Source organism: Triticum aestivum, chromosome 4D, assembly GCF_018294505.1.
Source record: "Triticum aestivum cultivar Chinese Spring chromosome 4D, IWGSC CS RefSeq v2.1, whole genome shotgun sequence".
Classification (NCBI taxonomy): domain Eukaryota; kingdom Viridiplantae; phylum Streptophyta; class Magnoliopsida; order Poales; family Poaceae; genus Triticum; species Triticum aestivum.
The window spans coordinates 491,774,721-491,798,225 of NC_057805.1; the positions used below are offsets into that span (position 1 = coordinate 491,774,721).

A 23,505-nucleotide genomic window follows, 5' to 3' on the forward strand; every position below is an offset into this window, starting at 1 on the left:
TGGCTTGAGGCGTAGACGCGTATGTACGTGGGGCCCGCCCCAGGACCGTCGACGGACCATCTTCGCAAGTACCAGGATCGTAGCGAGGCAACGCGCGAGCTCGAGGACCGTTCTGGACCAAACCGACGAGTATGGGGACTGTACGTGCAATTCACTCCTACTTCCCTACCCTCTGAATCAAACTTTTTTTTGCCATAATGTGTCGTTGCTATTATTACCCGTTGTCCCTCTTCCGGCCGCCCGCGGGCCATCGCCGCTCTGTCATCCGCCCCAATTTCGTCTCCGCCCGCGTCGCCGCCGCCGCGTCGATTGGCCATCTTTTCATCGTCGACTGGCCACCATCGTGTACATGGTTGTTCGGCTGTGTCCCCCCGCGTTGTCCTAGCGATCGCCAGAGCTGCACAACCAGTCGCACCGCCGCCACGGCCGAGCAGAGGCCGGCGACATTGGGCCGGCCACGGCGTGGCGTCTCGTAGCTCTTGGACGGCAGAGCCGGCTTTTGCACGTCGAGGAGCACTTCGGGTGGCTGTTGCCCACCCCCACCCGGCAGCCGCAAGCGATTGATGACTCACCGGCCGGATTTCTCCTCCTTGCACACAAGGTGTTCGACGAAATCACTGCAAAGGTAAAAAATCATTTGCGTTTTTTATGCATTTGTAGAAGTATAGTTTGATAGATAATTTCATATTGTAGATGAGTTTGTGTGACTCCAACTATTACGATGATTCCTCATCGGATGAGGAATTTGAATTAACTGATGAGAAGATATTTTTGTGATGATGCACAAGAACTAGAAGCCCAAGCACAGTGGTCCGGTTTTGGCCGTGAGTTTCTAGGGAGAGAGAGGAAAGAGGCGGTGACCGATTTGTGGCGCAACTACTTTGCCCCAAGACCTCGCTATCTAGAGAAGTATTTTCAACGCCGTTTTAGGATGTCCACGGGCTTGTTTCTTCACATTTGCAATGTTGTGAAGCAACAGGATTGGTCCTTCGTTGAAAGGAGGAACTGCGGCAGAGATCTTGGGCATAGCACTGAGCAGAAGGTCACTGCCGCATTGCACATGGTGACATATGGTATTCTATTACATTGATAACAACTTGGCAATGGGAGAGAGTATTTCAATCTTCTTTGTCAAAAAATTTGCAAAGCGGTTGTGGAAGTGTTCGGTCTAGAGTATCTAAGAGCACCCAATGCTCAATACACGATGAAACTTTTGGAGATGAATAAGGGCCATGGGTTTCCAGGCATGCTTGGCTACATTGATTGCATATGCACTGAAAGTGAAAGAATTGCCCTCCATCATGGCATGGACAGTACAAAGGACACAACAAGGATGTGACCATCATTTTTGAGGCAGTGGCAGATCAAGAGACATGGATTTGACATGGCTACTTTGGATGTCTGGATCTTGTAATGATATCAATGTGTTGCATCGATCTCCTCTCTTCACCAAGTTAGCCAACAGGGAACACACACCAGTGACCTTTCAAGCAAATGGTCGCACATGCAACTTTGGGTATTATCTTGCGGATGCCATTTATCCAAACTGGGGCACTTTCATCAAGCCGTTTTCAAAACCCCGAGGTAAGAAAGAACTTTCACAATGCTCAAGCGGCTGCTAGAAAAGATGTGGAGAGGGCTTATGGGATTTTCAAGCCCAATTTGCTATTGTGCGAGGACCGGCTAGGTTTTGGGACAAAGATATCCTATGGTACATCATGACAACTTGTGTGGTCTTACACAATATGATCATAGAGAATGAGTGTCGACAAGATTTAGATATAGTACCTACAACCTCATTGGGATCCCGGTTCGGCCGTGTCAGGTGCAAGATCGTCTCCGTCGCTTTCTTGAGGTCTATGGTGAGATTCGAGATCCCGATACACACGACAATCTCCAAAAAGATGTGATGGAGGAGTGGTGGGCATGGCATGAATGACAACGAGCATAGTTTGCACCTCTATGTTTGTTTCATTTGTGTGCTAAACATTGTTGTTGAGGTCGTGAACAATTTATGTTGTGAATTTGATGAACTATGTAATAATTTGCAGAACTATGCAACAATTTGTAGTTTGTCTGAAATTCATTTGAGATGCAATATTTATTATTTGTGTGCAAATTCTATATGCAAAATGTGGTTCGGCGGCTGCACTATTTTAGGCGCTGTTGGATACGACCACTTCTCGTATCCTAAAGAATCAGTTTGGTGCCCAATTTTTTTTACCGCACCACTTTTTTGTGCTCTAAAATAGGAGAGCTGTTGGAGATGCTCTTAGGAGGACAGTGGTATTCCAGCCAAGCAGAGTTCAAGTCTGTAACTTCTGTGGCCTTAGGGCCATGGAGGCACGGTGGATCCCGGCCCCTGCCGGTGGGAGGCTCCTGCAATATTTTTAGGTGTTCTTTTGAGTCAGTTTAGGGGTTGTGTCCTACTCAGGAAGACGAGACAGCGGCGGCTCCTTGATGTTCAAATAAGATTCTCTTCACTTAGCCCCCTTTCTAACAGTGCGTCTAGTGCAATTGGAAGGCATGTGGAGGTTTGTCTCATGTGGATCTCGTGGGATTTGGTCAGCGTTTCTTTCCAGTGATCCATTTGGATCCGGTCTTCGTTCGTTTGTGTTCGTGTATCTTCAGGTTGGATCCTTATGATCTACGCTTCTCTTCATTGGCGGTGGTGCTGTTCTGGTGTGCTGATCCTATTGGGTCTTAGCACGACGACTTCCCGACTGTCTACTACAACAAAGTTTGCCGGCTTGGGTGAGGGAGGGGCGATGACGACGACGTGCCTTTGACTCGCTCATGTGCTTGTAGTCGTCACTAGGTGATCTACAAATCTGGATGTAATTTTTACTTCTGGTGTTCTTTACACTGCCTTGACAAATGATGAATAGATCGAGAGTTTTCCCCAAAAAAACAGACCCGAAACCTCCCCAAAACGGTAACTCTATTGTAGCTAATTGGACCGGTCAATCCAACCGTGGCTCCTTTTGCTCCCAATTTATATCTATACCTACTAATAAAGGGTAGTGCGTTTCTTAGAATTTTTGTTCCGTTCACCGTATAGAATTATTCCCCCGTCTATCTTAGGTAGTACTGAATTTTTTGTCCGTCTACGCATAAACAAATTTTTGGGTTCGGCCTCCAAACCGTGTAGTCAAGGGGTCAGCTCCATATTTCTTTCCCTTTGATTGGGCTATAGGGAGTCGGTCTTTTACATGGGTAAAGGGGCCTGCTACACTCCGAGTAGGCCGACTACACTCCGCGGGGCCTACTACAGGGAGTCAGTCCTTTATGTTGCGTTGGGCCTCTGCTATTCCTAAAACAACACTAACTCAATTAGTCAGATCTTTCTATTATCAATAAATAGTACCACCTCGTCCTCTTAGAACCAAAGCCATCAATTTATATACGTCTTTGAGTTACCTATTATCGATCAACTCAATAAGTCAGCTTGAGAATCGATAAGTGGAGGATGAGGATGATGATGTGAGAAGAAGAGAATGAGTCCCACTAAAGGAAGAAAGGGATATGATATCATATGTGGGCTAATTAAACGGTGCGCAATAGCGGCTTGCTGCATAAATAAAGAAGGTTGCACTCTATGCATATTAGGATTCAGTAAGTGATGGATGATTAATGGAGGTGGAAGAAGACTTCATTGATGAATACGAATAAGAGGTAAATAGGAATTGATGTATATGTGAGTAGACTTGCTTGCACGTGAGAACATGGCTTTGCTCCCATAGTCTGGCAAAAATCAAATAAAAACTGCCCACACAAAAAAAATCTTCCCAATGACTTAGCATGATAGCGTCATTTATTTGAGAAAATAGAAAAAAAAATGGAAGGGTGTTACTTTTTTCTTGTGAGATCAATAGTGTTTATTGCAATAGGGTAGAGCTACAATAAACGGACCACATCCGATTTCCGTGCGACGCACGATAGTGTAGGTCTTATCACGTACACATCGACGAAGCCACGAGAGAAACCCATCCCTATCATCGCCGATCATTACATGGCTGTCACGAGCTTGATCCTAGCATGTTGCTAGTTTTTAGGGCCTATTCGGGAGTGCTCCAGCTCCTGGCTCCTCCAACTCCGTGGCCGGAGTTGGACCGAACGGTTTTAACTCCAGGAGCTGCGATTCAGAAGCTGGCCAGGCGTCTAGTGCAAAAAATGAGGAGTTGAAGGAGCTGGGATTTCCCAGATCCGTAAAAACGGGGAAGCTGGAGTTGAGCAATATTCTCCGAGGATGCCACCGCCAAGTGAATTCGAGGCAGTGTACCGGTTCGCTAGATGCATTATCTCTCCTCCAGCGCACCTCTTCCGACTGGGCCTAGCCCAGGCCTCTCTGATTTGCCTCCCGAGCGGGCCACTTCCACGCTTAATGGGCTGGCAGCCCCAGGCCAGCGCCACGATCAGGAGTCAGCGCTGCCGAACGTTCATGTGGTCGCTACATGAAGTAGAAGCGAGGAGGAGAAGCTGGATATGTGGAGTTTTGAGAAGTCAGAGGAGATCCGAACAGGCCCTTAACATTCACCAAAAACACTAGATTACATATCAAGAACATTATAAAAACAATAAAAATCTTGATAGAGGTGAAAAAAATAGGCGAGTATAGGTCAGAGGTAATGCACCATGTTCTTACCAAAAGTTACAAATATATTTTTAGTACTCTTGTGCTTGTAAACACCTCCATCATACCCTTTCTTCTTTGTGCCTCTTGCGACTCAGGCGGTTAGGGCTTCCTTGCCTTCCGGTGGCGCCATCGCTGGTCCGCCTTGTCTCTTGAGGTGGGTTGGACCCCGACCTAGGTCGGCAGAAGGGCTCCTGCTCCTTTGTAGGCATCCTTTTGTGTTTGTTTAGGATTTGTGTCCTGGAAGACTCTCCGCCTAGCACCCATTCCAGCGATGTACTCCCTCCGTTCCAGCGATGTACTCCCGCCTAGCACTCGTCATTGGATGGCGTGTGGAGGTTGTCTCCGGTGAATCTCACGGGATTCGATTGGCGTCTTGGATCCTGTTTTCGCTGGTCTGCATTCGTGTGTCTTCATCTACATTTTTCACGTGAGCATTGTGTTCAAACCATGTTTAAAAAATCAAATCAATATCCATTTTTATAACCAAACAAACAATATCCTAGTGTCATTCACATCAGGATCATACAAAGAAGGAAAGTTGACAATGAGGATATGATTGCCACCCTGGTTATCTTGATTCAAACATGTTGCTCCCTCGTGGGAGTAATTTTTTACAAATGAAAGTTGGATACACGTACAAGAATATCCCCATCATCAGTAAAAATAAAAATTCAGTTATAAATAAACAGGAAGTAAAGGAGATCGTAACAAGGAACGGAAGAGACAGGGGAGGGAGGTCCGGTCCGGTCCGGTGGTTATTTGGCTGGGGGAGCCAGCCAAGGAGAGCCAAGGACGCGCGGGATCGGGTCTGCCGTCACCACCACCGCCTCCGCCCGCCTGCGTCGCTCTCCGGCCCCGTGCCGTCCCCCACCCCCACCATTCCTCCTCTCCTCTCCGGCCCCTCCAATCCAATCCCGCCGAATCCACTCCTCCTCCTCCTCGTCCCCCTCCCGCGGCCTCGCCTCGATCCGGAAGGAATCTCCGGCCGGCCTCCCTCCCTCCAATTCCGCGCCCAACTCCCCAGGTCCGTTTGCTCTTCTTGCCGTCCGCAGATTCGGTTCCTCTGCTCGTTTCCGCCTCCGAGATTCACCGATTCCCGTCCATTCCGTCTTTGTCTATCAGCTTGGGGCCATTTTGGAATCGTCCTCCCTCGAGGCGTCTGTCTCGGCCCCAAAGATCCAATTCGGTTGGATTTCTGCTCCCGAGCCGGAGCCCGTCCGGAGGCGCACGACCTGAGACCGGCGCGGAGGGAGTTGATGCCACCCGGCGATGGATCGCCGAGCCTTCAGGAGTAACTCGTGCAACAGCAAGAACACGGCGCCTCCCCCCTCGCCCTCGGCGGCGTCGGCGGCGGTGTACCGGACGTCCTCGGCGCCGGTGGGGGGCTCCAAGGACAACGTCGGCGAGCGCAAGGCGCTGCTGCCCCGGCGCCCCGAGGGCGGCACGGCCCGCAAGGCCTACAAGGGCCCCAAGCGGCGGGTGCAGTGGAAGGACACCCACGGGAAGAAGCTCGCCGAGGTCTTGGAATTCCAGCCTAGGTAAGCAAACCAAGCAACCTCCGTGCATCATTTCAATATTAATTTTTGTGCTGCCGTAAATGTGCTAGATAGACGCACCATGCTTCTTTTGATCCTACACTACATGATGCCGATGCCGATGAGTTCCATGCGATGTTTCCTTGTTTGGCTACCCAAATTAGCTGCATAGGGGTTGCTTGGATAGTTGGAACTCTTAGGTGGGCGTCTCTTGTCAAGCAGGAAAGAGGGAAATGATTGCTGTAGTCACGAGGTTCGGTGATCAAATGATGTGTATCCTGCCAGGATACCACTTTAGAACATGTGATCCATTTGGGGTGTCACAATCTGCCAATGTCAGCTAGCTAGGCGAACTGAATTATTGTGCCTGGGGGCTTTTCAACATCCAATTCAAGTAACTGGGGTCTATGCTTCCCTTGAACTCTTCTGAAGTAACATGTGGCTATAATTTCAGTCTTAGTTTGTCGTTTACCTGACCTATAAATTCACCCCGAGTCCGCTGTGAACTGATTAGACAGAAACATGTTCTACTTGTGGTGCCGTAAAAGTTAAGTACGAACTGGTGTTGCAAAATGATTGCATAAAGTCTTAGGCAACTAATCCATAATCGTGCTGGTGCGCAATTATGAACCATTTGTTGGAGTAGTGATTGGTCATTATTGATGTATCAAGGACTGGAAATGAAACAGCCCTTCAAAGTGGAAAAGGATGAGAATTTATGATGAGGCTGCTGCATTTCTTGGCCTCAGTGGCAGTATTATGTCTCCATTAGCCTATAAGAAAAACTGTGTATTGGTCTACTATTACTTTTGATACGCTCTTCTTACAGGCATGCAAATGATATGTGCTGTCATATGTGAAGCTGGTTTGTATATGTTCCTCAGTTGATACTGTAGATTTTGTCAATATAATTCAATCTGTATGCTAGTTCCTTATTTTTTTAACTTTAGTTCCTGATTTCTAGTCAAGCCATGATCAGTAGAGTTTTGGCGATTTTATTTTCTGAGAGTAGACTTTGGCGATTTGATTAAACAAATTGTTGAAATTTTGATCAGTATCAGTAGACTTTTGGCAATTTTATTGAAAATTTAGACGAGTTGAACCTCGTCATTTATCAAAATGTATTTATTAATTATGCATGTTGGGGTGGGGCTGCACATGTTAATGCTAATTAGCAGTAGATTATTGAACATCTGATTCCTCAAATTTTCAACTAATAAATTTAGATCCGAATGTAATTATTAATGTTGATTATTATGATTTATCTTCAGTAAATTGGGCAATTATACATTATACTGTTATGAGCTAAAGTGGTAACCTATCCCGTTCAGAAGCCACTCTTCCACGTCAGGGGTTATCCCTGTCACTGTTTTCTAGTGCCCCATCATTGGTCTTCGGACCTTTACCCTACCCATAACGGAGACTTCGTTAAAAACCTAGAATTGATGACACATATACCTAACAAGGAAACAGTTTAAAGTGGCAATACAGTATTGGTTTATTTATTTCCTTTCATAACAGCTGTAGTTATGTAACTTGTTCTAAGGCCTCCTGCATTGGAACAGGAAATGTTTAACTTATCCGTAACATTTCTGGATGCAAAATTCGGTTACGCTGCAAGCAAGTTTAGTAATATAGCAGTCTAATTGTCGGATTGAGGTAATATGTGATGTCTGGCGGTTCAGGACTGAGGACTTGGACCACCTGCATATGAATTGAGGACAGTCCACCTGAAAATGCCCTGTTTCCGCCTACACAAGACCATTCCATTAGTCCAAATTAATCTGCATCGGAACATTTATTTATTTTAACAACCATGAAATTACACAACTGTAATCTGATCTCAGTTGAACAAGCTTAGGTAAGCTCTGTTACTTTGATATGGATATTTGGAAACCCTTGTTTATGTTCTTCACAGTTACAGTTTGATTAGTCCGTGGTGGTACCCTACCCTACATCTTTGTTCGGTGTAAGTTCAGTTTAACCAAGTGGAACTTGTTGGCACATGACTTCTTTTGTTCTCAAGATATTTGCTTCGCCTTTTTTTTCCATACGACCCCCAACAAGGGACAGGGTTCTCATTTGTCACACTGTGTAGCAATTGCTTACAGTTCCAAATTGCTTATTTTTACACGAGCAGTACCTTTTATAGGCTTTGGAGTTGCAGAGGCGTAATGAATACTTTGTTTTATCAGTCTGTAAGTTACAGTGGACCTTAATCTTTACCGCTGAAGTATACTTCTGTAAGAACTTTAATTACCTCAAGTTGTCTTTCTTTGTACTGGCATCAGCTTTACAATAGAACCCACATAAGGTGCGATGATATGTGTTAATTGAAAATGTTGTTCTCTTTTGGGATGCTAGATGGTATTAAAAGATTTTGAAATAGACCAGATTACAATGCATTAATATAGCCCATGCATCTAAAGAGGTTGTATCTAGAAATCTTGAGTTACAGTTTCATGGGGCCAGTATAATGACAGCAGTATTAGTGTATTACACATTATCACAGTGAAACTTGTTGGCATATGATTTTCTCTCTCTCTCAGTATATTTACTTCGCCTGATTGCAGTTGCATATTTGTTGCACCCTTTAGTCCTCGGAGATCAGTTTACAGTTCCAAATTTTGCTTATTTAAAAAAATGAGCAGTACCTTTATAGGTTTTAGAAATTGCAGGTGTGTAGTAAATAATTTCTTTTATCAGTATTTCTCTCTGCTGGCATCAGCTGACAGTAGAATCCACATTGGGTGCAATGGTATGTGCTCAAAATGATCTCTTTTGGAATCGTAGTATCTTGGCCGAGATACAATACGTTAATAACCCCATGCATCTAGAGAGGTCGTATCCGCGTTGAACTGTAATTATGTTGGTTGCTCAAGAAATTCCATGCACCCATCACAGAAAAAAAGTCGATGCTGACATTTGCTTGTCTTGATTTTCTTCCTCTAATTGCTCTGCCATCTTTTTTGCAGTGATTCAAGTGACTCGGATGATGATTATTTGGATACTTGCATATGCTCAGTCATGTAAATACCGCAGGGCTGAATCTCCGGTGCATCTTGCGCAGGTGGAGAGTACGAGTGTTTAGCAAGAGCTGTATCTTAATGTTATGCATTGGCCTAACAGTCTTGTATAGAAAAAGGTTCACTCCAACAGGCTCAAACTATCTCATGTAGAGCAAGTCAGGGCTGCGACCTAGCAAGGACTGGCGACGACGAGCCCATATCATCTGTTGAATGCGCAAGCAGCAGGAAGTTGCGTCAGAATTTTGAGATATCGCCACGCAGCAGTTAGAAAGGAAAAAAAAAAGGACACGCGGTGTTCTCAGCAGCAGCCTTGCTCTCTTCCTGACGAGTAACGTTATGTGTCATAAGCAAAATGCTCTTAGAATCAGACACCGACATGTCTTGCGCGGCTGGAATTGCGACCGATTTTTTGTCAATAGTAGTGTCTGCCTCTTGGCATGTTAACTAACTAGCTGATGTTCCTGTCTGTCTGTCAGTCTGATGCTGTCATCACACGCTTAACATTATTCTTGCATGACTTGATGTGTGATGGATGCTGTAATTCCAAAGTGCAAGGTTTGTCACATTCCTGTGCCCTGTTGGGCAGTTCACTGTCATCAAAAGGGGCCTCTCTTTTTTATTTCTGCAGAAGATGAACTTCTCATCAAAGCTCCAGTAATTTACCGCCTTGTTCACCTCAAAAGAAAAAAAAACACCACCTTGTATGTTGTCATACATTTTTTTACACCTTTTATTTTAAACATCATGTGTATTGATTTTCTTCTTGTAAATAGTTACTTCCTGACATGTGATACAAGAAAGCTAAATTCTGTACCCGCAAAAAATAAAGCTAAATTCTACACAGAAAAAGGTTTATTTTAGGCCAAAAAAAGGGTAAAACAAGTTTGAGGGAAAAAAAGAGAGAGGCAAATTTATGCCACAGGCCTGCATGGAACGCGATGCAATTCCCGCCACGCAACACACACACACACACAGGATTCCGACGGCCCGGCCCGGCCCGCGGCCTCGGATTCCTTGCTCCGTCATCGGATCCCATCCGTTCCGTCCGCCCATCCAACGGTCACATGCCAGCTGGGTCAACACGACCGTTACCACTCGGGCTTTTGCCCTTTTCCCCCAACGGCAGCTTCTCCTCGCCCCCAAATGCCGCGCCCCCTTCACTACTACTCCTAAGCCGCCGCTGCCGCTTCTCTTCCATCTCCCCCAAACACCCACCCGCTTCTCTTCTCGCCGCCGACGAGCCACCGACGAGCCACCGACGCGCCCGCCGGGCCGGCCATGGGCTGCTTCCTCGGCTGCTTCGGGGGCGCCAAGTCCAAGAAGGAGCGCCGCCACCGCCGGCGCAAGCAGCGCTCCCCCTCCCACTCCCCCTCCAAGGCCGCCCGCGACGCCGAGGCCGCCTCCGCCGCCGCCCCGCTCCTCGCCACCCTCCTCGAGCTCAGGTTCGTTCCTTGTCCCATCGAGGATTACTGCCAGTCTCTCTCTCTCACTGATCGGCTGCTGTTGATCCGCCTCGTGATTGACCGATGGATTCCGGCTTGATTTTTGTCTGGTTAATTAGGGGTTCGATCTCCGTTTGATTTTTTCTGGTTGATTAGGGATTCGGCCGATGACCTGTGCCTGGCCGTCGTCGCCAAGAAGAAGGTGACGTTCGACCCCAACGTGACCGCCTACGAGGCGCCGCCGATCCCCGAGGGCGAGGAGGCCGCGACAGAGGAGGAGGAGGAGGGCCGCGCCGCGGCGGGCGGCGAGGAGGCGTGGACGCTGCTGGGGCCCGAGTGCGCGAAATCAGAGGCGTTCCCGCTCAACCACAGGTACGGCAACTGCGCCGGCGCCGACGACGACAGCGACTACGAGGACTGCTACGACGACGACGACGACGATGAGTACGATGACGATGAGGACGACGAAGAGGAGGAGGGCTTGGACGGGATCGACGAGTGCGCGGTGGACGACGACGAGGAGCAAGGCGGGCTTCTGGGCATCGCGCGCGGCGAGGAGGAGGCGTGCGAGTCGCTCTTCCTGCTCCCGGCGCCCAGGACCACCAAGGACAGCGCCGCTGCCGCTCAGACCGGAGCAGCAGCTGAGGCAACCGCCGCGCTCAGCTCGGTGGAGAACTTCAGCCAGTGGAAGGACGCCAAGCCACACACCGCCGCGCCCAAGGATTCAGAGAAGGAGAACATCGTCAGGCTCTCCGACTCGGCGACGGCCCCTGATATGAAAAAAGAGAAGCCGGCGGTGAGCTGGGACTACACCCCCAGGACGCCGAGCAAGCAGGAGGCCTCGGTGGACGCGAGCCTCTCCACGTGGCTGGGCTCCTCGGGGACGCCGGAGAGCAACTACTCGGTGCGGTCCTACTCGCCGATCAGCCGGGAGGACCGGCCCATCCTCGGCGCCCTCACCGTGGAGGACATCAAGATCTCCTCGGCCAACTCGTCGCCGAGGCGGTCGCGGTCCCCGAGCCCGAGCCCCGACGACATGCCGATCCTGGGCACCGTGGGGGCTTACTGGAACTGCAGCGATGCCAAGGGCGGCAGTGATGATTCGGTGACGAGAGGCGGGTTCATGAAGACCAGGAGCAGATTTGGGCAGGTGAGCTCTTAATTAGCTTCGGCGATTTGAGCTTTGGTTGATGATGCATTTTCCAGGCTCCAAATGTGTGGTGCTCATGATGTTTTTTACCCATTGCAGAACTTGGCATGATGAAAATGGTGAACCGCCCTCCAGAATTATGATGAAATAGGCTAGAAAGAAGAGCTGTGAATTAAGAGATAAGATACAGTGTGAGTGAGTGAGTGAGTGAGTGAGAGATTGTTCCATGAGTGAGAGATTCTTTTATGTGTTTGTAAACATGTCATGTCAGCATTCTATATAGCATGGTATTCTTTTTGTGTGGCATTGTCAATATGATGTGTACTATTATTTCACCCTTTGTCAATAATCAATATTTTGTACTACTGCATTTGAGTTCAGTTTCACCTTTCTGAACTGTGACTGCCTGCCTGCTTTTCTTCTTCTGAACTTTTGTTATCTGCAGCACCTCACAACACTATCTTGGAGGCTTAAGATTAACATCATGATAATCTGTACATACATGCAAGCTCTGTAGCTCACATGAACATGGACCTAGGTTTATCATTAACATATGAGCAGAAGATTTCAGATAATATCATGCAAACTTGTCTTGCCCTGCAGTGGAAAATGAGAACTATACAGCTTTTGCATTTCAGAGGTGTGGCATTGTCAATATGATGTACTATTATTTCAGTATGATTACATTTGAGTTCTTTTTCAGTTTTCACCTTTCTGAACTGTACCTGCCTGCTTTTCATGTTCTGAACTTCAGTTATCTGCGGAACCTGACAACACTGTATTGGAGGCTTAGGTTTAGCAATCATGATAATCTGTAGTACATTACTAAAGCATAAATGTAAGCATACAACTCTGTAGCTCACATGAGTAAGGACCTAGGATTCCTATTAACATCTGCAAAGAAGAAAGTGCAGAAGATTTCAGATGTCTTCTCTTCCCCTGCAGTGAAAAAATGTGAACTATACAGCTTTTGCAAACGCTTCAAGCGATCAATTATTTGCCTCCAACACACACATAATCCACTTGTCCACACAAAATAGAGTCGAGTCTGCAGTAGTAGCGGTACAAACTGCAAAGCCTAGCGTCACCGCCTCTTGGGGAGCTGGAACGCGCGCTTCAGGAACTGGCTCGCGGCCTCGTCGTCGCGGTGGCAGAGCACGCGGAGGATCGTGTCCGGGTCCGTCCGGCACCACCGCCTCGTCGTCAGCGGCATCGGCAGAGCGGCCCGGGGCGACCCGCCGCAGGCCGCCGCCGTCGTCGTCGCGATGCTTAGCTCCTCCACGACCCGCTCCGCCGTCTGCCCCATGAGCGCGACCACGCCCTCGGCGGCCTCGGCCTCGCTCTCCACCACGTCCTCCGCCACCAGGCCCTCCCCGCGCGTGCAGAAGGCCCGCTTCAGGCTCCGCAGGTCCTCCTCCACCATGCCGTGGTCCTCCCTCGTGAAGCTCCGGTGGTTGCCGCCGGCCAGCAGCACCATCAGGAACGCCTGGAACGAGGCCTTCATCACCTCCCGCACCGCCACCGGCTGCGCGCGGTCCACCAGGATGGAGACGAGGAGCGACAGGTTCTGCTTCAGCGTGCGGAGCGCCGGCCGGATGCGCGCGTCGGCCACGCCGCCGGCGTACAGCCCGTCGTAGAACGAGTGGTGCGAGTCGAAGAAGATGAGCCGGTACGCGGCCACCTCGGCGACGTGGGCGATCGCCGTCTGGGCCGCGGTACGCGCGTGGTCGAAGTGGCAGCACGGTGCGGCGAGGAGCCGGCTCGTGGTGGACGGCGAGGTGCATGCTCCGCCGCCCGCGGAGAAGAAGGAGAGCGACTTGTCCAGCGCCTGGATGTGGCTGAGGATGTAGTGGATCGTGTTGAGCCGGACGTAGAGGCGCTGCGTGCCGCGGCTGGTGGACGGCCGCGGGTTGTGCCCGCCGGCCGCGCTCACGCTCTGGCCTCCGCCGTGGTACGACGCGTTGCCGCGCCCGCCGCTCGTCAGGGGCACCCGGCACGGCGCCACCGCCGCCCTCTTCCACAGCCGCTTGATCGTCGAGTCCTGGTTGCACCTCGTCAGCGCCGGCAGCGGCGGGAGGTAGCTCTGCTTGTTGCCGCAGGAGGCGAGGAAGGAGACGTAGTCCTGGAAGACGGCGCCGAGGCCGTCGGCGAGGTCCTGCAGCATGCCGTCCCTCGCGCTCACCGGGATCGCGAAGAACTCGTCAAGGGTGGCCTTGGCCAGCTTCATCAGGTCCACCGCCGACTGCGCGTACGGCTCATTCTTGGACCTCGCGGTCCAGCTCTACGTGACCATGCCATGCCACGGCAGAGTTAGTTTGAGGCACTTTGCAGGAATGGAGCGTGAACATGTGTGATCAATGGAGGCAAGCTCACCTCGGTGTCTTTGGCTCTGAGGAGGCACTCCCTGGCGACCCTGAGCCGCTCCTCGACCCACGTCCGGAGGAAGCCGACCACGACGGACTCGACATCGTAGGGCACCACCTCCCGCACCACCGGCTCGCCGTCGTCGTCCGCCACCATCTGCACCAGGGCCTTCTCGAGCCTGCCCGCCGCGTGCAGCACGCGCACCAGCTCGTCGGTCAGGCAGACGGCCTTGCCCAGGTACTGCTTCAGCACCACGCCGTAGCAGCCGTGCAGGGTCACCGCGGCCACCGCCGCCGGGAACGGGTGCCACCGCCTCAGCTCCCGGCTGAAGCACTCGCGCTCCCACTGGGCCAGCTCCTCCGTGTCCTTGGCGAGCTGCGTCAGGATCCCGCTGGTGTCGTCCACGTCGCGCTGGTGGCCGGAGACCATGCCGTGCTCCTGCCCGAGCCCGCTCTCCAGGACCTTGGTGAAGGCGCTTCTCATCGAGCAACGGATGTAGTAATCGACGCGATCGCCGCCGCATTCGTGATCCGTGTGCACACTTTCGGCGATGATCTTGCCCGCGCCGAGCGCCAAAGACAGAGCGCACTCCAACGCCGCGGTGCCGGTGCCGGTGCCGCCATTCCCGTACCACTCGTGGTAGTCAAGCAGGCGCTTCTCGGACCAGTCACGTATCGCGCCAAGAGCGGTGGAGAAGACCCGCGCGTACACGGGGTCACGGGGGTTGTCCTGCCTGGCGCCGGCGTCAGCGGCCACCTCCGCGAGCACCGCGAGCGCCGCGCCGGCGAGGTCCGGCTCGACCTGCCCGGTGGCCACGTACTGCTGGAAGAGGACCCAGGCGAAGCACACGTTGTGCAGCATCCGGTTGATGCCGAGCGTCGCCCACGTCCTCCTCATGAGCTCCAGGAGCTCGTCCACCTCGTCGAGCACGACGGTCTCGTCCCTGAGGTCGAAGATGCCCTGGAGGAGGGAGACGTAAAGGAGCACGTTGAGAGGGTACCCGTCGGCCCAGTGGCAGGCCTCGCCGGCGGGGGCGGAGCGCCAGGCGAGCGCGAGCACGGCGTCGCAGAGGGCGCGCATGGCGTCGGAGGCCTTGCCGGTGTCGATGGCGCGGGCCTCGGCTGCCTCCACGACCTCGCGGAACCGGAGCACGGAGGCGCTGTGGCGGTGGTCGAGCGGGACAGAGCTGTGCGTGATGAGGCCCGCCTCGAGGAGCTTGAGCTGGCGGCGCTGCCACTGGTGGTGCTCGGCGCCGTCGGCAAAGTCGGGCAGCTTGAGCTGCCGCAGCAGCTCCAGCGGCAGGATGATCGTCTCCGCTCTTCTGCCCACCTGCATTGCGATTCAGAAGGATCATGGCATGAGCTCGAAATCTCGAACACATGCATTGCGCGCAACCGGCGCGTCAATGGAGGTGCAAGCATGAACGGACCTGTCCGACGAGGGTGCGCATGAGCGTCTTGCGGAGGCGCGCGTCGCCGTGCTCCGTGACGCGCATCTGCTGCCGCATGATCTCGGCGGAGGTCATGGGCCGCCTGGCCCTGGGCGACCCGGCCGGCGCCCGCACGGCGCGGCCGGGGGAACCCGGCGCGGACGAGGCGTTCATGCTGCCGCTGCGCAGGGCGGTGGACGGCTGCGTGGCCCTGCGCGCCTTGAGCCCGAGCGCGCGCTTGACCCGGCTGTTGACGACGTTCATCCCGGTGCCGCCCCTGGGCCCGGCGCCGATCCTGGGCGAGGCGTCCCCGCCTTCGGCGCCGTCACATGCCGCGCCCTTGGCGTTGCCGCCGCCGCCGGCGCGGCAGGACATGAAGAAGACCTCGTAGGCGGCCTCGCGGACGTCGGCGCGGGAGAGGCCATCGAGGCGGCCGAAGGGGCAGTCGAGGGCGTCGGCGGCGGCCGCGGTGCCGGGGCCGGGGCTGCCGTGGAGGGCGTCGGCGTCGGGCGAGCGCGCGTAGGAGGCGGAGCGGGAGCGGTAGTGCTGCAGGAGGCGCGGCCCCATGGGCATGGATGTCCGGCCGAGCGCGTGGTGTCTCGGGCCGAGGGAGAGGCGGGGGCGACCCAGAAATGGTGGAGGGGAGGGAGAGGCCACGCCACGGCCACGCGCGCGGGAAGGACGGAGGCGCCCCCCGCAACCGCCGCTCCACGCTTCCATGCCCCGTTATTCTCGGCTCGTTGCAACATGGCAGCAAGGCAGTGTTAGGAAGTGCAACATGGCAGCAAGGCGCTAACTAATGACATGAGTCAACCATATATGATTGTCGCTCAAGTGTCTTGCCCAGATCCCTAGAAAAGAGTGTCTTGATCAGATCAGACTGAGAGCGCTCAGTTTTTTAATTTATTTCTGGCTTCTCTTTTATCTTATGCCTCGATGGTTTCATTTTTTTTATGTTCAATGGTCGGAGCATATATAATTAGTTTCTTTTAATAGACACTGCACAGTGCACACTCGCTGAATGAAATTATATCCAGTAATTGACCAGAGTTCCAATTGCCAGCTGCTTCTGCATTATCTTCTTTTACAAGATATATATACTGGTATAAAAGAAGCTATCACTCGAGCACGCATGCATGGATGGAGGAGCAACATAAAAAGAAAGAAAAAAGATTTCCATCAAACTAAGAAACCACAGCTAGCTAGCTACTCCCCCTGTACATAAGTGCTTCTGCCACAGCACACAGGAGCAAAACCACCAAGGTTCCGAGCCAGTCCAAGTAAGCAAAACAAGCAGGAAGGCGACCTAATGATAGAACATGGGGAAGAGAACATTGATCAAGTCCAGGCTAGCAGCAGGCAGCACACATTCTGATGATGATAGAAAGAAAGAAACATATGAAGCATTCTTTTCGTCTGCTGTATTTTCTTGTGTTTTACACTTGATCAGTGCTGTCTTCCCCATGCTTCATATCTTGCTTGTGCCCTTTTTTGATGATGATACAAACTGGAATTCAGCATCTCCACCTCTCCAGAGCCTCACAAAGATAACACTGCAAACAAGAGGAAGATGCCAGATGGAATCTGTAGGTAGGGGTCATGACCAAGTAAGGCTTCCCAGCAGGCTGCAGAAACACTTGATCCCTTCATCTGGATCGACCAGACCAGATAAATTATTCTAACTAGGACAAGGATAAATTTCATACTAACGCCAGAATTGCCAATGTGGCTTCACAGCACAAAACAGAGTTATAAATATGTTCTATCTTGCATATGTAATTGCCACCGAATAGTAAACCATTCGCCATATTATAAACAAGATAGATCTGTGCATCAAAAGCGCTCAAGCAGGAATAAGACTTTTATGGGCATACAGTTTTCCTTCTCAATCAAACTACCACCAAGACTACTTAGGTGTTTCGTTGATTCTACTCACCAAGACCTGATTGGTTGACGCAAAATCACGTGCTTGACAAGCAGTGTAACACAACAAAGCGCTACAGTCCAGTATGAATTTTACCTAGCCTGAATCTGTTTTTGGAATCGTGCAGGAGATCACTTCTGATTTTTTTCATCCTGCTCTAGTCGATCAGCAAAGTCGTGTCTCAAGGTATGGACATTCTCTTCGGTCACGTCTGTCTGTATCATTTGCATCCAATGCTTTGTGGACTCGGTTCTGCTTTTCCACCATGTAATGATACTTTTTGCCAACGCCATGACATATATTGCACAATCATACGCATTTTTTTGTCTTGGTGTGGGCACCTGCACAACACCGCGTGCATCAGGGAAGACTGCACCGAGTGCTGTAGCAAGACGATCTGCAGCAGAACGATTTAGTCCATCCAGAGAATCCATGTGGTAGAACTGTGGTGGTGGCCCGTTGATGGCATCAATAAGGAATAAAGACCAATGTGTGCCCAAGTCAGCCCGCCCAAAATTGGTGTTGTTGTTAACCGGCAAGAGCACAAGGCGACTGCGTCGTAGTAACTCGACATTGATGGATGAAGCATCGTGAGCATACGCCGAAGACACAGTTGCATCAGCAAGATACACTTCATCATCATTGAGCTTAGTAGAAGATAAATGCTTCAAGTACTTGGTGATAACACCGTCTGCTACGAAATTGTCGGAACGAAGATCCACAATGTCTGAGCTGACCTTGTCCACCGCCACTTTGTCTCCTTCAAATTTCTTTTCCTTCTCACCACTAGTTTGGCTATCACCAGTAGCTACCAACCAATCAAACTGAAAGTTGGCTTCTTCTTCTTCTTGATCCAGAGGCACATTTTCCTTGCCACCACTAGTTTGGCTATCAGCAGTAGCTACCAACGAATCAAACTGAAAGCTGTCTTCTTCTTCTTCTTGATCCAGAGGCACATGCGGCAAACCCCATAGACCTCCCCTCAGTCCTACCCTCATGCCCCTGTCAATGCGCTCCTCGTCGTCCGGATGCCAAATCTGCGATCCTGGTTTGTTTACATCCTGTTGAAAAAGGGACAGCCTATAAGATCAAGAACCATCTTATTTTGTAAAAGTGCGCCTAGCTTTTGAACTACCCAAGTATACAGACATGATACAAATTTATGAACATTTTTTTTTCAACATGAATGATGGCGCAATTTAACTCCGCCTATGTTGTCTCAACATAGCCGGTCCCAAGCCCGGGTAAAGGAGGAGGGTTGTGATAGGCTTGGCGAGCCAACGTAAAAACTCAGCGACTCTTATGGAGATGAAACCCAAAAGATTTTCGTTGGGGCGTAACCTCTCAGCGACGCGCCACATCGGAACCCGGGTGTGGTGTTAAATGGGCAAGGGCCGGGCCGTCACCCCCTGGCGGCGCGCCGTATCTTGTTCCGGATACAGTGGCAAGTGAGCGAGGATCGGGTCGTCGCTTCCTTAGTGGCGCGCTACATCGGCGTCCGGATGTAGTGGAAAATGAGCAAGGGTCTTCGCATTTGACTCGACGAGTGCGAAGGGTAAGGACGCTAGCCGAGCCTAGGAGGATTCGCTTAGGTAGCTGGAACGTAGGGTCTCTAACAGGGAAGCTTCAGGAGCTAGTTGATTCAGCGGTGAGGAGAGGTGTTGATATCCTTTGCGTCCAATAAACCAAATGGAGGGGGCAGAAGGCGAAGGAGGTGGAGGATACCGGCTTCAAGCTGTGGTACACGGGGACGGCTGCAAACAAAAATGGCGTAGGCATCTTAATCAACAAGAGCCTCAAGTATGGAGTGGTAGACGTCAAGAGACGTGGGGACCGGATTATCCTAGTCCAGCTGGTAGTTGGGGACTTAGTTCTCAATGTTATCAACGCGTATGCCCCGCAAGTAGGCCACAATGAGAACACCAAGAGGGAGTTCTGGGAAGGCCTGGAAGACATGGTTAGGAGTGTACTGATTGGCGAGAAGCTCTTCATAGGAGGAGACCTCAATGGCCACGTGAGTACATCTAACACAGGTTTTGAAGGGGTGCATGGGGGCTTTGGCTATGGCATTAGGAATCAAGAAGGAGAAGATGTCTTAAGCTTTGCTCTAGCCTACGACATGATTGTACCTAACACCCTCTTTAGAAAAAGAGAATCACATCTGGTGACTTTTAGTAATGACCAACACTCTAGTCAGATTGATTTCATCCTCTCAAGAAGAGAAGATAGGCGTGCGTGACTAGACTATAAGGTGATACCTGGAGAGAGTGTTGTACCTCAGCATAAGCTGGTGGTTGCTGACTTCCGCTTTCGGATTCGTGTCCAGCGGGATAAGCGTGCCGAAGTCGCTAGAACGAAGTGGTGGAAGCTCAAGGGGGAGGTAGCTCAGGCGTTCAAAGAGAGGGTCATTAAGGAGGGCCCTTGGGAGGAAGGAGATGCGGACAATGTGTGGATGCAAATAGTGACTTGCATTCGTAAGGTGGCCTCGGAGGAGTTTGGAGTGTCCAGGGGAAGGAGAAGCAAAGATAAGGATGCCTGGTGGTGGAATGATGATGTCCAGAAGGCGATTAAAGAGAAGAAAGATTGTTTTAGACGTCCACGCCTGGACAGGAGTGCAGACAACATAGAGCAGTACAAGATGGCCAAGAAGGCCACAAAGCGAGCTGTCAGTGAAGCAAGAGGTCGGGCGTATGAGGACCTCTACCAACGGTTAGGCACGAAGTAAGGCGAAAGGGACATCTATAAGATGGCCAAGATCCGAGAGAGGAAGACGAGGGATATTGGCCAAGTCATAAGGACGAAACAGACCAACTCTTGGTGAAGGACGAGGAGATTAAGCATAGATGGCGGGAGTACTTCGACAAGCTGTTCAATGGGAAGAATGGGAGTTCTACCATTGAACTGGACGACTCCTTTGATGAGACCAGCATGCATTTTGTGCGGTGAATCTAGGAGTCTGAGGTCAAGGAGGCTTTAAAAGGGATGAAAGGAGGCAAGGCGATGGGCCCTGATTGTATCCCCATTGAGGTGTGGAAAGGCCTTGGGGACATAGCGATTATATGGCTAACCAAGATTTTCAACCTCATTTTTCGGGCAAACAAGATGCTAGAAGAATGGATTAGTACCAATCTTCAAGAAGGGGGATGTTCAGAGTTGTACCCCATGGAATTAAGCTGATGAGCCATACAATGAAGCTATGGGAGAGAGTCATTGAGCACCGCACAAGAAGAATGACAAGTGTGACAAAAAATCAGTTTGGTTTCATGCCTGGGAGGTCGACCATGGAAGCCATTTTCTTGGTACGACAACTTATGGAGAGATACAGGGAGCAAAAGAAGGACTTGCATATGGTGTTCATTGACTTGGAGAAGGCCTATGATAAGATACCGCGGAATGTCATGTGGTGGGCCTTGGAGAAACACAAAGTCCCAGCAAAGTACATTACCCTCATCAAGGACATGTACAATAATGTTGTGACAAGTGTTCGAACAAGTGATGTCAACACTGATGACTTCCCGATTAAGATAGGACTGCATCAGGGGTCAGCTTTGAGCCCTTATCTTTTTGCCTTGGTGATGGATGAGGTCACAAGGGATATACAAGGAGATATCCCATGGTGTATGCTCTTTGCGGATGATGTGGTGCTAGTTGACGATAGTCGGACGGGGGTAAATAGGAAGTTAGAGTTACGGAGACAAACCTTGGAATCGAAAGGGTTTAGGCTTAGTACAACTAAAACTGAGTACATGATGGCGGTTTCAGTACTACTAGGTGTGAGGAGGAGGAGGTTAGTCTTGATGGGCAAGTAGTGCCTCAGAAGGACACCTTTTGATATTTGGGGTCAATCTTGCAGGAGGATGGATGAAGTGGCGACAAGCTTCTAGCATTCTCTGTGATAAGAGAGTGCCACAAAAGCTAAACGACAAGTTCTACAGAACGGCGGTTCGACCCGCAATGTTGTATGGCGCCAAGTGTTGGCCGACTAAAAGGCGACATGTTCAACAGTTAGGTGTGGCGGAGATGCATATGTTGAGATGGATGTGTGGCCACACGAGGAAGGATCGAGTCTGGAATGAGGATATACGAGATAGAGTTGGGGTAGCACCAATTGAAGGGAAGCTTGTCCAACATTGTCTAAGATGGTTTGGGCATATTCAGCGCAGGCCTCCAGAAGCTCCAGTGCATAGCGGACGGTTAAAGCGTGCGGAGAATGTCAAGAGAGGTCGGGGTAGAACGAATTTTACATGGGAGGAGTCGTTAAGAGGGACCTGGAGGATTGGAGTGTCACCAAAGAACTAGCTATGGACAGGGGTGCGTGGAAGCTTGCTATCCATGTGCCAGAGCCATGAGTTGGTCACGAGATCTTATGTGTTTCACCTCTAGCCTGCCCCAATTTTTTTGGGACTAAAGGCTTTGTTGTTGTTGTTGTAATGATGGCGCAATTTTCAGTAAAACTGAATGTACTGAGTTGAGTCATACCTTCCATTGTCTCCCGGCCAACCACTTATATAATGTATCCTGTAGATACTCTGATCTCACGCCAAACTTAAAATCAAATGAAGTTCCACATTCATGAACAGATCCAACAAGGTTTCCATATGTATCGAAGACGGGAGCTCCAAGAACCTGATCTCTGAGGAAATCAAACAACACAGAATGATCTTTATTTTCTTTATTGTGTTCTTTTCCTGCCATTGGAAGATTGAAACTGAAAGTCTGCTCACTTCCAGGAACCTTGCGGCCATTTGCAAGGACAGCAATGCATCTTGGCGAACTGCAATACAAATTCAACAATTAACTGATGTTTTGAAATAAAAGTCATAATAATAAATGACAAAACATATGGACATTTGAACGTACATAATGCGAGATACACACGGCAATAGCCTCGTGACTAGAGAGAAAATGCAAAGCACAATCTGAGAATGTCCTTCCTCTTTGATTTGATCATACCGAACCGCTTTCCAATCACCATGAGGAATATTTGCCACAATTAGGTTCGTGGGCCCTTTCAGTCTGATCACCCTTGTATTGGTAGCTATTGTTTCATCACAGAACTTCACAATTGCCTGCTGCCCTTGGAACTTGTAGGATTGATCCACCGTTACAACTGTAAAATTATCACTACAGTGCACAATAAATCCAACACCAGCTGGTTCCCGTTTGGTCTCCACCTTATTGACGTCCGGGGCATCTCTGCATTCCTCTGCCGGTGGCAATGATTCCTCTTTCATGCCACCCTTGACTTTCTTTGCTGGTGTCCATGCTTGAATAGAAACGACACATGGTCTTACTTGGTCAAACAGAGGACGTATGACATTCTTATAGTCAGCTGGAACCTGAAAATGTATCGAGAGAGAAAAAAAAACACCTCAGTTAGCTGAATCCGAGCCTTCCAAGAAGGGGAAATCCACTAATGAAACCTAATGTGCTAATTAAATATGCTGGACCTAAGTTGACACAATAATCTATAATACTCAAATAGTTAATCCCCACTATCCTATTTCTCTTGACATGCAGCCTATCCACATCATCAGCCCCACTACCTCCAATTATTTTGACATGCAGGCTTCCATGTCACTATGCCATGTCATCATTTTGTTTCAAAACATTTAGTTTACACGGATGGTGTATCAACTGATTAGTTTAAGGCTTTCAATAGCGTGATACACTTCTAACCCTTCACCTTAATCTTTACTTCCCCTCCCTGTTCAGTTTCCTTCTTTCTTTCTTCTAATAATTGGTAACTAAAGGCAACCACTATTTCTCTCCTTCATCTAAAGATTTCTTCCACACAATCATGGAACACACCAATCCCTCAGACATGGCCCCTCCTCTTTGCCATCACCCCATCAATATTCCACTCTGATCATGCCATGATCCTTACCACTGTGCGTGCGCATGCCTCGCACACGACAAGGATTAAGATGGGATGACAATCGAGATGGTGATGACGACAATGCAGACATAACCTAGGATGGAACCTTGTGAGTGGG

At 50.2% G+C, this 23,505-nt stretch overlaps 4 protein-coding genes across 5 annotated transcripts; 2 read left to right on the forward strand and 2 right to left on the reverse strand.

The window, feature by feature from the left end:
- The first annotated feature begins 5,337 nt into the window (after nucleotides 1-5,337).
- Nucleotides 5,338-9,828, forward strand: LOC123098949 (uncharacterized). 2 transcript variants are annotated; one of them, XM_044521036.1, is made up of 3 exons: nucleotides 5,338-6,174; nucleotides 9,147-9,241; nucleotides 9,351-9,828. In XM_044521036.1, exons 1-2 carry the CDS (start codon nucleotides 5,906-5,908, stop codon nucleotides 9,202-9,204), a joined length of 327 nt encoding a protein of 108 aa, XP_044376971.1. In that variant the 5' UTR covers nucleotides 5,338-5,905; the 3' UTR covers nucleotides 9,205-9,241; nucleotides 9,351-9,828. The 2 variants fall into 2 exon arrangements, with proteins under 2 accessions (XP_044376971.1, XP_044376970.1); XM_044521035.1 differs by having other exon boundaries at nucleotides 5,344-5,660; nucleotides 5,759-6,174; nucleotides 9,147-9,828.
- Nucleotides 9,829-10,333: 505 nt separating this feature from the next.
- On the forward strand, nucleotides 10,334-12,172 carry LOC123098950 (eisosome protein SEG2). Its single transcript, XM_044521037.1, has 3 exons — nucleotides 10,334-10,642; nucleotides 10,799-11,792; nucleotides 11,892-12,172. Exons 1-3 carry the CDS (start codon nucleotides 10,479-10,481, stop codon nucleotides 11,901-11,903), a joined length of 1,170 nt encoding a protein of 389 aa, XP_044376972.1. The 5' UTR covers nucleotides 10,334-10,478; the 3' UTR covers nucleotides 11,904-12,172.
- Nucleotides 12,173-12,574: 402 nt separating this feature from the next.
- LOC123100539 (protein unc-13 homolog) lies at nucleotides 12,575-16,509 on the reverse strand. Its single transcript, XM_044522453.1, has 3 exons — nucleotides 15,586-16,509; nucleotides 14,166-15,485; nucleotides 12,575-14,073 (listed from the first exon to the last, which is right to left on the reverse strand). The coding sequence occupies exons 1-3, from the start codon at nucleotides 16,303-16,305 to the stop codon at nucleotides 12,877-12,879; spliced, it is 3,237 nt and encodes a 1,078-aa protein (XP_044378388.1). The 5' UTR covers nucleotides 16,306-16,509; the 3' UTR covers nucleotides 12,575-12,876.
- Nucleotides 16,510-17,370: 861 nt separating this feature from the next.
- On the reverse strand, nucleotides 17,371-22,844 carry LOC123100540 (uncharacterized). The gene is made up of 3 exons (XM_044522454.1): nucleotides 22,370-22,844; nucleotides 21,989-22,283; nucleotides 17,371-18,570 (listed from the first exon to the last, which is right to left on the reverse strand). Exons 1-3 carry the CDS (start codon nucleotides 22,741-22,743, stop codon nucleotides 17,641-17,643), a joined length of 1,599 nt encoding a protein of 532 aa, XP_044378389.1. The 5' UTR covers nucleotides 22,744-22,844; the 3' UTR covers nucleotides 17,371-17,640.
- Between the last annotated feature and the right edge of the window lie 661 nt (nucleotides 22,845-23,505).

Coding starts and splice junctions, on each gene's coding strand:
- LOC123098950 (XM_044521037.1), top strand. CDS start 10,479: ATGGGCTGCTTCCTCGGCTGCTTCGGGGGCGCCAAGTCCAAGAAGGAG. Junction 10,643..10,798: donor GCCACCCTCCTCGAGCTCAG/GTTCGTTCCTTG, acceptor CTGGTTGATTAG/GGATTCGGCCGATGACCTGT.
- LOC123100540 (XM_044522454.1), bottom strand. CDS start 22,743: ATGAAAGAGGAATCATTGCCACCGGCAGAGGAATGCAGAGATGCCCCG. Junction 22,284..22,369: donor CCGTGTGTATCTCGCATTAT/GTACGTTCAAAT, acceptor TTTGTATTGCAG/TTCGCCAAGATGCATTGCTG. Junction 18,571..21,988: donor TGGCCGGGAGACAATGGAAG/GTATGACTCAAC, acceptor CTTTTTCAACAG/GATGTAAACAAACCAGGATC.
- LOC123100539 (XM_044522453.1), bottom strand. CDS start 16,305: ATGGAAGCGTGGAGCGGCGGTTGCGGGGGGCGCCTCCGTCCTTCCCGC. Junction 15,486..15,585: donor TGCGCACCCTCGTCGGACAG/GTCCGTTCATGC, acceptor ATCGCAATGCAG/GTGGGCAGAAGAGCGGAGAC. Junction 14,074..14,165: donor TCAGAGCCAAAGACACCGAG/GTGAGCTTGCCT, acceptor ATGGTCACGTAG/AGCTGGACCGCGAGGTCCAA.
- LOC123098949 (XM_044521036.1), top strand. CDS start 5,906: ATGGATCGCCGAGCCTTCAGGAGTAACTCGTGCAACAGCAAGAACACG. Junction 6,175..9,146: donor GTCTTGGAATTCCAGCCTAG/GTAAGCAAACCA, acceptor TCTTTTTTGCAG/TGATTCAAGTGACTCGGATG.